The 14,962-nt window shown below is 35.5% G+C and overlaps 1 protein-coding gene across 1 annotated transcript in view; it reads left to right on the forward strand.

Moving 5' to 3' along the window:
* LOC108358090 (beta-1,3-glucosyltransferase) overlaps positions 1 to 11,876 on the forward strand; it is a 140,795-nt gene extending 128,919 nt beyond the window's left edge. Inside the window, exons 5-8 of the mRNA XM_017609235.1 lie at positions 9,975 to 10,107; positions 10,698 to 10,887; positions 11,055 to 11,313; positions 11,417 to 11,876. Of these exons, the coding sequence (XP_017464724.1) occupies positions 9,975 to 10,107; positions 10,698 to 10,887; positions 11,055 to 11,313; positions 11,417 to 11,575 (741 nt within the window). The 3' untranslated portion in view covers positions 11,576 to 11,876. The remainder of the gene's footprint in view (positions 1 to 9,974; positions 10,108 to 10,697; positions 10,888 to 11,054; positions 11,314 to 11,416) is intronic.
* Positions 11,877 to 14,962: the final 3,086 nt, after the last annotated feature.

Below are 14,962 nucleotides of genomic sequence, written 5' to 3' on the forward strand. Positions count from 1 at the left end.
CTGCTCTGAAAATATTCAACGCGGGCCGCGATGCTGGGAACAGAGGAAGAGGAAGGCCTCCTCTGCGTTGGAAAGACCAGGTGGAGAAGGACTTGGCTTCACTTGGCATTTTCAATTGGCGTCAGTTAGCACAGAAGAGATATGACTGGCGTGCTGTTTTGGACTCGGCCAAAATCGCTTAGGCGGTTACAGCGCCAAATAAGAAGAAGAAGAAGATTTATAGCAGTCGCATGGCCACATCGAACTGCCGTAAGTTCGAAAAGAGGGTGGCTGCGTTCTCTTTAGCAGAGTTGTATTTTAAGTGCGTAAGTCGCTTAAACCGCATTTTTTATATTAAAAATCAAAAAAGTACTAAATGCCATTACAAATAACATTAGTTAATAGATTTGTTGTGGGGTGAACAATATGAATATTTGCTTATTAGAGCTAAGAAGAGTTCAATACAAAGCCAAGGGACTTGAGAGAGAAAATAGGGGTATTCTCGAAGTCTTGCACGATGCACGGATTGCACGAAATGCAAAAATACTATTCCAAATTTCGAAGAGTACGAGAACACCCCATTGCAAAGAGGTAGCATGCATGGGGAGCAAGCAGCGAAATTATGTATCAAATACAATAACAAGAGACAGCAAAAAAAAATTAAGTGAGCGAGATGAGAGGAATGAGAGAAATATGTAGCAATTCCAACAACAAAACAACTAGCACAGGGTCGCTATTATCTTGCTATGCTATTTTGCAAAATATATACATGGGTTTCGACGTTGCATATTTTGCAGCGATAGGAAATGTTGTTTCCCATGAATTTTCTTGTTGTGTGTTTGCAATTTATGCAATCCGTGCAATCCGTGCTACGTGCAATGGCTTTGCAAGATTTGGAGAATACCCCTAATATATTTGCATACGTATTTATGTGCTTATAGCATGCATTTAGCATGCATATAGCATAGTTACAACATTTTGTTATACTTTAGGGCTACAATATCGACCTCAGAAAGGTTTCTATATCATAAAGGTTAAAATTAACCGGATATATTTTAAAATTTTTTTGAAATTAGCTAAGATTTCTAATGATCTGTACATAAGCAGGAAGAGAGTTGAACAATTTGCACGACCATATGTATAGAAACTTCTAAAATGGGACGTGCGAGCAGGCAGAACATGTACAGATGGAAGTAAGTTTTTGCGTAAGTAGTAAATTTCTGGTGGAAAGCTTTCTAGGTAGCCAGATTTAATAAAATAGATTTTTAGAACTTTGAAACAATATAAATGCCGGCGTGGAAGTGTATCGAGTTTTCTAAAAAATTGCATAGTGTGAGATCTGCTGTTAGCGTTACAGATCCGTCTAATTACGCGTTTTTGAATTGTTACAATGGGTGACAATTTATCAGCCGAAGCGCCACTCCAGCAGGTGATACCATATTGCGGCTTTGACTGAAATATACCATAATAAACTATTTTTAGTGTGGACATAGAACACAACTTTTTGAGGCGGTAAAAATGACGAATGGTATAAAGAAAGTATTGTTTTAGCGTATGAAGATGTTCAGACCACTTCAAACGATTGTCAATAACTATACCTAGATACTTAAAATTTTCAACAGCGTCAACCTTAAAACAGTTGTCCGTGCATTTGTAACTGCACACGAAAGACTCTTTGGATACATTCAAAGAGCACGCAATATTATGCAGATTAAAACGGGGACAATCTGAGGAATGAAATATAACATCACAGCTTAGCAGTTCTTTAGGAGCATGGCTAAAATACATAAGCTTAATTTTAGTACTTACAAGTAGTTTAATAATAATATCCCAACGGTTTTTACCCTCCATTCCCGCCCATCCGCACGAGGGACGCAGTCCGCATGACGTACGGAACCAGTATTTTCAATTTTTGCGTCGAGTCACGATAGGCAGGAGTTTGTTAAGTGTCGAGATCTAAAACTGTTCAGCTACAGAACTAAATTCATCAGCCGATTTTATGTCTTTATTTTAATGATTCATTTATTGAGAGAGGACAGTATCGATTTCTTAATGCTGAAAAGCGGATCTGATATATCAAACGTGCTGGAATGAGAGTTAAAATCCTGGCATAAGCAACGGAGTGGGTCGTGCAATTCAAAATTAGTTTTACAAGCTTTCAGAAATAGGGGGAAAAAGTGTCTTGATACCCGGGAGGGAACATTAAATCTAACTTCGCCAAGAAGAAGCGGACTTGAAATTGAGCCTGTTAGTAATTTAACTATAAAAATTGTACCAAGCATTTGCCTGCGGCTGGAAAGTGTAGGAAGATTAATAAGTTTTAATCGGCTCGTATAAGGTGGAAGGTTATATTGAGAATCCCAACGGAAATTTCTTAAAGCAAAAAGTAGGAATTGTTTTTGAATTGACTCTATCTTGTCTGAGTAAATTTGATACCTTGGATTCCAAACCACCGAACCGTATTCCAGAATTAGGCTAACTAATGTTGCAAACAAGCTTAGGATCCATTGTGATACCAAGGTCCACAAGGTTTGTGGATAGCAAACCAAGATCTCAGCAAATGTATATTATGGTTAATGTCACATATTAATTGAAAGTGACTTGCAGTACCATACGCAATGCAAAAGCAGTTGCTTTGCCTTTCAATGGGAAGGAAAAAAAATAATTGATGTAAATTAAAAATAATATTGGGCCAAGAACTGAACCTTGGGGTACACCCAGGTGAACAAACTGTGAGCTACTGTAGTTATTTACCACTTTTACTTTTTGAACTTTTTTAATGAGATAGGATTCATACCATTTATGCATGAAGCCACGGAATCCCGCTCGATACAACTTATTTATAAGTATTTGCGTATCTACCATATCAAAAGCTTTTGTTATGTCGACAAAGAGTCCAGAACAGTTCTTTTTACTGTCTAAACCCTTATTCCGTCGAATGTCCCGAACGAAATCCAAACTGCATCGGGCTAAAGAAATTTGCTCTATCAAGGAAATCTACAATTCTATTTTTAAGAGCTTTTCCAAATACTTTTGATATCGTTGAGAGCAAAGAAATGGGCCTGTAGTTGTTTGCATCCTTCTTGTCCCCTTTTTTTTAAAAATTGGAATAACAATAGCGCATTTCAGATCATCAGGAAATACGCCCTGTGTAATACTGCTATTGAACAAATATTTTAATATATCAACTATATTCAGAGATAATCCTTTTAATATCCTATTAGAGATACCGTCATCACCACAAGAACCCGAGTTATTTAGCGCTTTTATTATGCATGTTATTTCAAAGCTTGAAATAGGATTAAAAAATAAACTTTTTTGAACATATGGGCTCGAAGACAGATCAACAGCAAACTGGCAATTGCAATGGGTTAAACTTGTTCTCCCAATCGAAGTAAAATGATGATTAAATTTGTTGGCTACTTCTATAGGATCGGACATTTAATTGCTTTCTGAATGTAAAACAATTACCTCATCGCCCCCTGCAGATTTACTATTTAAAACACTATTGATTATTTAAAATAATGTATAACAATATATTGTCAGACTTGGATGGTCCGGATTTTTCATCGGGCAAATTAAAAAAGTTTTGACCATGACTTTCCATGAATTTCAAAATATGTAGTAGTTACGTTGGTGGAGCCCGTGGTTTTTGTCCGATTTCAAAAATATTCAATATGGTGCTTAAGGAGGCTAAGCACAATGTGGATATCAAATGTGATCGAGATCGGCCAAGCAGTGCCATACATAGGGTTGCCAGATTTTTTTCATGCTAAAAAATCAGTACTTTTTAGTACATTTTTATTCAAAGCAAAATCATGAATGTAAGTAACAGATAATATTTCCTTTTTGGATGTTGTTGTTTCCGACAGGGTGAGTGTATGATGTATTATGGAACGAACTTCCGTCATCCCTTGTCAAATTTGGTTTGGAGACACTAATAAATGCGCACCAATGAAGATTGGACAAACAACAGAACTTCTCCGTGTACAACATAAAGGACAAAGATTGAATATATTAGAAAATATGGAAATATATAAACAGAAGACCTTCAAAGGACAAATAATAAATGAGCAAATAAATACTGCATCGGACGTACTGTTTGAACCTCTAAAACTACTGTACAAGAAGAAGAATGACAACAAGAAAATATTAAGGACAGATATGGAAGGGAATACACCGACTGCAAAAACAAAGGGGGTAAAAATCACGGACTTCTACCTGCCGTCAAAAACGAGCCAAAACAATTCATCTACCTATTGAGTACCGCAAACACTGCAAAACTAAAAAGACGTACCTAACAAAAGAAAGAGGTAGTTAACAAGTAGTATATATACGAGCAACCAACAAAAATTATGCAGAACGAAAAATGACACGGAAGATGGCACAACGCCGAAACCGGTTTGTCTCCAAACCAAATTTGACAAGGGATGACGGAAATTCGTTCCATAATACATAACAGATAATACTTTAAAACGCCACAGAACTTGTTTTTAACAATATTTTGGTATATAAGTGAAATATAGTTCATATAAAATAAAAGTGTTATTCATTTAAAGATGAGTGTACACAGAAACCAGTAAATTATTTTATATGTATGATATTTTTGAATAGCAATAATGAGATAATTTCCATCTTGAGTGTTTAAATAGTCAAAGAATTCTATACATTTCATTTTAAGATTACTTTAAATTTGTAGTTCACTTTAAAAAATTTAATCAAAAACCGGTTTCTCTCTTTTCACAATGAAATAAACTTTATTCTTAAGATTTTCTCATTTGCTTCGCTTAAGTGTGGTACTAAAAAAAACCAAATTAAATATTTTTTTAAACTGTGGAAAAGTACCACTATTTACTATTTACTACGCAAAAACTTTGAAACACTAAGAATTCGCTAAAAAGGGTATCTAACTCTATGTCTCGTATGCAAAACTCTTTTTCAATGCCAGTAAATTGTGAGAAAGGAATTGTAAGTTATAGGCAAATTGGTTGTTCTTAAACTGAAAGTTATTTTCGAGATAACTAACAACACACGACAAACAAAGTCAGCCTTCTTTTTGAATAATTTAAGCTCCATCATATTATCGCAACTGGTTCGTAACGACCCGACAATATGCCCGTAAAACGGTTGATGTTTTTGTTGTATTAAATTATTATAATTAAATCATTTTCTTCTTACTTTCTACAGTACAGTTTAAGGAAGCTCCAAAGTTATGTAAAAACCTTAAGAAAATCTTAAAGTATTCTGTTTGAATTAAAAATTAGTACAAATCAGTAAAAATTCTGAAGAATCAGGACATTAGCGTACCGATTGAAAAATAAATAAAATCAGTACAAGAGTTGAAAAATCAGTACTGTACTGATAAAATCAGCACACCTAGCAACCGTATATGCATATATCATTTAAGTGGGCGGTTTAAGAGAAGTCCCTAACTTCGACAATTTTTATACGATTGCAACAAATGAGGTTTATTGAAAATTAAAATGCCCGATGAAAACTCCCATCAATTCAAGTCTGACAATATTTTATTATACACCATTTTAAAGGCCTCTTCTCACAACTTGTTCGATCTTTAAAATTGAATGAAAACTAGTCATTCAAAAACTGTTAAATCTACAAAACCGTACTTTCTGACCTAAAATGATAGGTCGCGACCTCTAAATGAGTTTTGAAAAATCTATAAAAATAGGCAATATTTCTCATAAAAAGAACGGAAATTAGGGGGTAGGATTTTGAAATGTCAAAAAAAAAATAGATGAGCACCATAATATACAGCGTGGCGACGAAAACTTTTACCCAGATTTTTTTGAGAAATAAAAGGGTCCTTTATAGATTTTACGAAAAAAGTATTTTATTGCTAATTTTCCACAGATTTGACTAATTGACGAATATCTGCGTGCCAAATAAACTTTTCTTTCAAAGTTTACACTGCTGGCAAATGTAAATAGGGATTAAAATTTAAAAACTAAATAACACAACTAAAGTAGAATCTGTGGAAAATTAATAATATGTACTTTTTTCGCAAAATCTATAAAGGACCCTATTATTTCTCTAAAAAACCAGGGTAACAGTTATTCGTCGCCACGCTGTACATACATACATATGTACATATAAGATGGTTATAAAAGGAAAATCCAAAATTACATACGTACATACATCCCATTTAGTTCGAATTTCGCCGCGGTGCAATAGTAGATTCTCAATTATGCTATAATATCGTAGCCAGTGGCGACTAGTCATATTGATTCGTGATGGCTTAGAACAGGCCTTCCCAAAGTGGGTGCCACGGCAAGCGTATGCCTGGGGTGCCGCTAATGGCTAGAGTATACTAGTGGTGCGGGCAAATTCTTTAAACTTTCCATACACAATGCAACGGTTTGATCAAACTTCAACATGGCGGCCAGAAAAACAAACAATTTTGATTTTTATTAAAATTACCTTCAGCAGCTCATTTCGCTCTTAAGCATATGTATGTAGTTCCCCAGTACGTTTTGTCAACGAAAAATTGTATCAGAAAATTTTCAGAAAAATTCCTAAAAACGTACCCTTTTCACAACCATTTTCGGTACTTTCGTAGAGCTAATCCTCATTTCATCCACTTTTCTTCCCGTTTTTGGATTAATTTTCGGATTTTTAGCTGGCTGGGATGTTCTCGTGAGAAGCGCAGCGGCTTCGCGCACTTGTATATGTTACTTATTCTTTGGAACTTCACAATCACACTGTGAAAGAGCGAATTAACACGATTTTAGAGGCAGTCGAGAACGAACTTATAAAAAGTTTGAAAACTTGTGAATTTTTTTCTTTGCAACTTGCCGAAAGTACCGACCAAGGCGAATTTATACAAGGTAGTGTTACTGGCGAATTTAGATTACAACATCAACAACCACATGTATTTTATATTGCGGGTGTTATGTCAAATCTCAATTCGCGTTTTGTTTTTGCATTTGATGAGTGTGTTGTCAAATCAGTAAAAGCAAAAACAAAATACATGTAAGGCGCAGAAATCACAGCTGATCATACAACACCACCTTGTATAAATTCGCCTTGGTACCGACGTAGTGGGACTTAATGTTTCTCGTGTTAGTGAGGTACCCATTCGGAATGCAAATCGAAGAAGAACTTTTGATGAGTGAAGTACTTGAGACTTACACCACTAGTGACGAAATTTTTGAAGCTATCGACAAATTTGTACAGAAAAATGGTTTTAAATGGAGCAAGTGTGCGGATATTTGCAGTATTTGGAAAAACGAAAGGAGCGATATCTAGGATGAAGCAAGAGGCAGAAAACGCCATGAGAAGTCACTGTATGATCCGTCGGTATTCCTTGGTGACTAGGAAGATGCCGTCACTAGATTTAAAACCAGTATTGGATGACGCTGCGGAGATAATTAAAATGCATCTTTTACATTTTTTTTAGGACGTCGAGATTTTTTTTATTGGTGACATGTATATTTTAGAATTTCTAGCAATTTGAATGAAAACCCCATAAGTAAACAAAGTAAATCAGAAAAACGTATGTAACTTCGAAGTTAACGCCAAGAAAATTGATAACAGCCGGTTTCACCAGCAATTTGAAAGGAAAATGATTTTTTTTATTTTCTGTCAATTTCCATATAAAATTCCAAAATTTAAAATCATTTTTCACTTGAATTGCTTCCGTGAAATTGGCTATGAATTATTAAAAATACTAGTGACTTTTACTTTTACATTTCTATATGAGACTGCATTTTCAACAAATGCTTACATAACCAAATAATGTTTAAGCAAAAAGCAAAACCGACTTCAATTCTCATATACAAATTTAAGATTATCGGTTATCTCTTCATAATCCAATGTTCGGATTTAAACGAAATTAGAATGGGACCGCCTCACAGTGCTTCCCTTCCATATAAAATGTGAGCAAAAATAGAATTATGGACGGATTAAAAGGAAAATTCGCTTCTTAGTAAAATTGTGCACGCTAAATTCAGAACTGCAATTTGTTTTTCGATAACTTTCATAATTTCACTGTAAATGCAGTTTGAAGTTGAAAATTTGGGTTCTTGTGGCTTTTACATAGGTATGTACATATAGTTCGTTCTATTTTCAAACCTGAGGTGTTAAATGACAAGGCTTGGCCTGTAGAGGTGCAATAAAGTTTTATTTTTATTTTTGAAAAGGGTTGCCACCTGTTACAAATTTTATTAAAATTATTTAATAAGTCAAATGAATTAGATATTGCAATATGGGTATGAATTGAACTAGTTTTGAAAACACTTTACTTCTAAACGACACGTAGAAGGGTTCCCACATGTTTAAAATATCAAATTCACTTTAATTAAGGGAATAAGGTAATTGAAATATGTATATCAATATGAGTATCAGAAAAATGAAAAATTTTGACATATTTAGAAAGAAATAAGTGAAGAGTAAAAACATTCCTGAGTTAATTTAAGAGTCCAGTAATGTAAAAGGAATGTAATCACTGATTGACAATGTATGTATTTGTTATAAAATAAAATTTTGCTATAAAATAACAATTACGATGGCGTAAACCTATGGTTTGACGTAATTATTATTTTAGTTTCACTAAATTCGACTTTACAAACAGGTGGAAGCCCTATTCGTAATATTTTTATGCTAAAACCTTCTTAAACCTCTTTCGTCTGACTCCCTTATGGTGATACCTATCTATTTCAATTACCTAATTAATTAATTCAAGTGGAATTTGATTTTTTAAACAGGTAGCATGTAGATAATACACATTTCGATTGATACCCATCTCTTAATAATTCACTTAACTTATAAAAAAATTTGAATCTAATTTTTTAACAATCTAATTTTTTAACAGGTGGCAACTCTTTAAAAAAAATAAACCTTCTATTGTCCACAGGTCAAGCTTTTTAATCTGACACTTCATTTTGGAAAATGGAACGAATCGTGCAGATCTCAAGACACTGACAAAAAATGAAAAAATAATTTTATGCATTAACGAAAAATGCATTACTTCAGAAAGTGCAAAAAATGAGCAGGTTTTTATTTCTTCTTTTGAAAGCTAAAAGCCCGTACTATTTAATAAAATAATAAAAAATAACCTATTCTTACATATATTTTTTATTTATTCCATTAAAATTTAGCATTTTTTGAAATTTTGTTTAGAAAAATTGTTTTTCTGGAATACCTCAGGGACACCCCCAATTCCAAAATTTTCATTCTTGTTATTCTCTACTATCTATATGGAAACAAGAAACGTCAAATCAACATTTTATTTCAAAGGATATATTTTTGAAAATTTTTTCTGTGAAGAGCTTACGCATGGTTATGCTCTTATTAAAATTCTTAGTATAAAATTTGTCGAATTTAGTGGCTTCCTGGCGGCATATAATAAATTGTTTAAGGAAATGTCTGTTTAATTATTTTTAGTGGATAAATTGTCTTTACAAAAATACCAAACAAGTTCACATTGCAGATAGCGAATTTTTCGATTTTTGCTCACTTAGGCGGCACTGTGTGCGTGTGAACACCTTTCCTGTAAAAAAAAGAATTATAGTAATCGGTTAACGTGGTCCAAAGTTATGCGGTAACATACATAAAAAAATAAATAAATATTAATAAAAAAATATTCTGACGAATTGATAACCTTCTCCTTTTTGTGAAGTCAGCGTCAAATAATTTCAGGGTAAAATTGTCAAAGCTCCCAATAAACTTAAAGGAAATAATCAAATCATCAAAACAATTTCAGTCCTCACGTAAAAGCTAAAAGGAGCATAAAGTTTGCATTGTGTTTTTTTGTTTTGGTAGACATTTGAAGAGTAGGGGTGCCGCGAAATTTTTTAGCACAACAAATTAACTAATACTTACTACGTTTGCGCGTTTGTAATTTCATGTAATGTAATGAAACGTAGTCAAAAATGCCTGCATAAACACCATATCATGTATTAAATACATGAATTTTAACTATAAAATAACAAACGCATAAACATACATATGTATGCAGTATAATTGTATTTCTGCAGATGACCGTACAGCCGCAGAACATTTTCTTTGCCGTCAAAACTTGCAATCGCTTTCACAATGAACGAGTGCCCATTATAAAAGCAACCTGGGGTCAGATTGTAACACACATTCGATACTACAGCGATGTAATGGGTGAGTCTTGTACAATCCCAGTAGAACTTGGGGGCATCGTACGATTGCTCGGTGAGTACTCCCTTGGGAGTATACGAATACTCCCCATTACTCCCTATGCTTCTGTGTATAAGCATGTAATTTTGTATACTCCCTTTAACATTGTATGTCCTAGGAGGGCGAGTAATCCCTTTTACCTCCTAAAGGAGCAATCAGGGAGTTCATTCAGAACTTAACTGTTCGCTTAGAATATATCCCATTACTCTCCTAAGCGAACAATATAGGAGTAAAAAAACCGGAAAATCTCGTTTAATGCTCCCAAATCATGCCTCAGGGAGCAATATTTCGTCGCTCGCCTAGGAGATCTCTTATTTGACTCCTAAACGAGTAATAAAGGAGTACAAAACCGACAAGTCTCTCTTATTGCTCAGAAATCAGGTTAAGGGGAGTACTTTTTATTCCTCAAATAGGGAGGTCTCCCTTCAAGTTCTAGTGGGATACTCAATTTTTAATTGAATACATACGCACATATATATATATATATATATATATATATACATATGTACATAACAACCATCTGTTACACGGTATTTAAAATCATTTGTTCTTAGATCCAGAAATTCCAACAACTTATACAGGTGTCCCCAATACGGAACTTGGTCACTGTGAAAAAACATTGAAAATTTTGAAGTTAGCTTTTCAAGAGATCAACGAACTCAATATGAGATTGGAAAATGCAGAACCAGAACTAGAGAAACGTATCAATTGGCTCGTTTTGGCCGACGATGATACACTGTTGAGGTTTGTTAAGGCACATTTTTCTGAGTTTTTTTACATTTGGGTGGGACGCTCAAGTCGACCTTTGTAATAACCATCCTTTATTAACTGAAATTTTTTAGAAATTTTCGCTACTACTATACAAGACTTATCGCTATTCATCTTTTTTTGTCATTTCGCTTATTTTTTAGTATTCCTAACCTTTGTGAGTTGCTTGGTTGCTTTAATCATAAACACGACATTTATCTTGGCGAGCGGTACGGGTTTCATATCAATAGCGGTTTTAATTATATAACCAGCGGTGGAGGCGTAGCTTTAAGTTTATCCGCTGTAGAAAAACTAATCGCATATTGCCATTGCAGCCGTCCTCAGGATGCCGATGATATGTTGTTGGGAATATGCTTCAGTAATCTGGAAGTGCCAGTCATAAACTCTGCACAATTTCATCAGGTATGTTCAAATAGCTAAAAATAAAAAAACGCATATTTTTAAATATACCTATGCAAGTACATCTGTAGAAATATTCGAGAAATCAATAAACACTTTTTTCTAGCTTCGTCCGCAGGACTATCCAGTAGAGTTACTATCTCTTGATCCACCAATATCATTTCATAAGTTCTACGATGTGGATCCACTCGCTGTCTATGAGCAATATTTCTCTGTTGCTGATCGGCGGATGCTGCAAAAAATAAATGACAGTGATTTGAAATAACTGATTAGAAATAATAAATATTATTACATGTAGTCCCTCTGTTTGTTGTTAGTTGGATATGGTAAAGAAAGTTTCCCTTAGTAACGAAAATTTAATATGTCATAATATTATCACTGGCTCATATCTGTGGTCTTTGTTGTTTTGTCAAAAGTCCACAGATATGTAAATGTAAATCGACTATTAGAATATATATTCTCGCTTCTATCTGCGAATTATCTTTCCATTTTCGTTTACGAAAATAACAATCTGGTATCATTACGTTAAATGGAGTTCTTGTAAGTGTTCCCACAACTAACCCTTAATAAAGGCAATACAAAATGTTTTTGTAACCTACTGGCAACATTTAATATTTTTAACTAAATTTTGTGCTCTCTTTATTTCTTAAAAATGACCGGTAAGTTAAAGAATTATAACTTTAATAAATACACACTTTTGCAATAGGAAACATTACTATATAAAATATTTTTTCTTAAAAAATGCTTAAGGCGAAACATTTTATTGCACATTACTAATATTTCCTGCAGTAATAAAAGGTTCAGCTAGAAATTGTTTAAAGGTGAAATTTTATTTTAAATTGATGTTAGTAATATGTAATATGTTAGAGGAAACCCTTAAATTCAGGCTTCCGCCGGAAGCATTGCTTTCAAAGTATAATAAAATCTAAAGGTGCTGGCCCAATGTAGGTTTTCTTTGCTCGCCTTACTGACTTTAGTTTGCATTGATTTATTTTATAATTTTGTTTGGCCAAATGTAGCTCGGAACGCTGTCAAAGCAATCAGCTGTGTGGTTGCAAAGCCAAAGTCTCTTCCGTTAACATTAAAGGTTTGATTAGTGGTAACATAACCACAACCATGCTGTTCCAACCAACCTTATGGCAACACTGTATTCGATTAGTGGTGCCACACCAGTGATCGGACTTCTACCACATTGTGGTAGATCTGCCACTTATTTGAGCATCTACCACATCTACCACACAAGGTCGCGAATATGTGGTAGATTCGCGTTTTTGAATAGTTTTATTTTTGATCGACATATACCTTGTTTATATGGCATAAAACGCGGAATCGAATTAACTCGTGTCAGCGTAGCTCGCTTGAAATGCAAGTGTTTATATGCAACACAAATGAGTCGATCGAACACCGATGCAACCCTGTTAATACATGTGTCAATTCTTGAACATAATGAACATTGAAAAATAGTAATTAAAGGCGCAAACAGCCTTGTAAAAATTATCTTAGGTAATAATTTTATAACAAAGCTTAGCATAAATGTAATTTCAAGAACTATTTAAATGGTTTACTTTATACAGAGTTGCACGAAATAACCGTGTGGACAAATTCCGTGTTTATATGCACTCTTAAAACGATTCAACAACACTTAGCTCGCATTCAAAATGTGATTTATGGTGGCACGGTTAAAAGTTTCAACTCGATTAGAGAATGTATTAACATGTGTGTGTCCATATAACATGGTTTGACTTAGACCGAATTGAAGCATGACATAAACGTGGTAATAGTTTTCTTAATTTTAAGAGCCAAAATTGTCCAACACTAAACACTCAAAATGAAGCCGAATGGCAGGATAAAATAAACTGTAAAATAGTAAATTTTCTCAATAATCAACTTTTCGTCAGGAAACGTGGTTTTATTGTATTAAATTGCAAAATATATGATTTGTAAAATGAATTAATAGCGAAAATGGTAAAAAACGGCGATTTTTGTGAAAGTATTAGCAAATTTCAGTGCATCTAAAGTTTCTAAGGCGTTGTTCACTTTTACTTTAGAATTGTCTAAACCGGCAAATCCCAAGTAGCGGTTTATGGAAAGTGCCACATTTGTTCGCTACATCGTGATGTGATAAAAAGAAAACCTGGCAGCACTCCGCAAGGTTGCATAAATCTCTCAAAATATGGTCGAAAAATATCTTTATATGGAAGGAAAAAAATTGCCAAAACTCAACGCAATTATTAGCAACTTCAATCTTGCACTTTATTATACTAAAATTAAATTTTTTTTGTAGATTCTAATTAAAATGTGGACGAACGTCTAGCCACAATCCGCATCAAAGCTAGATTCTTCAATATCTCGCTCATCTGCGCCCATGCCCCGACGGAAGAGAAGGATGAGGCATCCAAGGATCTCTTCTGTGAGCGCTTGGAACGTACATAAAAGCGATGCCCCCGCACGATGACAAAATCGTGCTTGGGGAGTTTAATGCCAAAGTGGGCAAGGTAGGAATCTTTGGCGCCACTGTCGGAAAATTCAGCCTTCACGACGAAATGTCCGATAACGGACTGAGGCTGATCGACTTGGTCGGGGCCCGAAACATGGTAATATGTAGTACTAGGTTCCAGCGTAAGAATACCCACCAAGCTACATCACTGTCTCCAGATCGAAAAACGAGAAACCAAATCAATCATGCTGTGATAGACGGAAGGCATACTTCCAGCGTTTTAGACGTACGTACACTCCGAGGGCCACACATCGACTCGGACCACTATCTTGTTGTAGCCAAGATGCGGGCCCGCCTCTGTGCAGCAAAAAATGTGCGCCCAACAATGCAAGGAAAGCTTAACGTCGAAAAGCTGCAATCACAACAGACGGCCAATTTATTCGCCACTCGACTCACACACCTGCTCTCTGAGAGCACTCTTCAACAATCCGACGTACGCGAGCAGTGGAACCACATTTCCCGATCATTAAGTACCGCCGCCGAAGNTAGCAATCTTCAACAATCCGACATACGCGACGGCGTCTTAAGGCTACGCTGCGATCGGGCGCAACGCGAGCCAAGTGGGACCGTTATAGAGAACTGAAGAAGGAAGCGAGACGTGTTTGCCGCAATAAGAAGGGATAGGCCGAAATTCGTGAGTGAGAAGAGCTTAAGATGCTGGCCGAAAGAAAGAACGCCCGAAAATTCTACCAGAAGGTTAGGCGACTTACGGAAGGTTTCAGGACCGGGCCAAACTCCTGTAAGAACAACAATGGCGACCTAGTGACCGATGTCCAGAATATACAGAAATTGTGGAGGGAACATTTTACAACCCACTGAATGGTAGAAGCGGTGAAAGTAGTGAAGAAGACGAACCCGAGTCCCCAGTCGATGATGGTGGACTAGCTGTCCCGCCACCTTACTATGACGAGGTACGAATAGCGATTACGCGGCTGAAAAACAACGATGCTGCTGGAGCTTATTGCGGCAAATACGTCTCGCTTCCTTCTTCAGTTCCCTATAACGGTCCCACATGGCTCGCGTTGCGCCCGATCGCAGCGTGGCCCTGTAGGCGGCATCTTTTTTCTCTGCGGCTTCTTGACATTCCTCATCGTACCAGTTGTTCTTTCGGGCTCGCTGAAATCCAACTACTTCTTCGGCGGCGGTACTTAATGA

The sequence above is a fragment of the Rhagoletis zephyria genome, unplaced genomic scaffold (assembly GCF_001687245.7).
Source record: "Rhagoletis zephyria isolate East Lansing unplaced genomic scaffold, Rhagoletis_zephyria_1.1 Rzeph_scaffold_00205, whole genome shotgun sequence".
Taxonomy (NCBI): Eukaryota; Metazoa; Arthropoda; class Insecta; order Diptera; family Tephritidae; genus Rhagoletis; species Rhagoletis zephyria.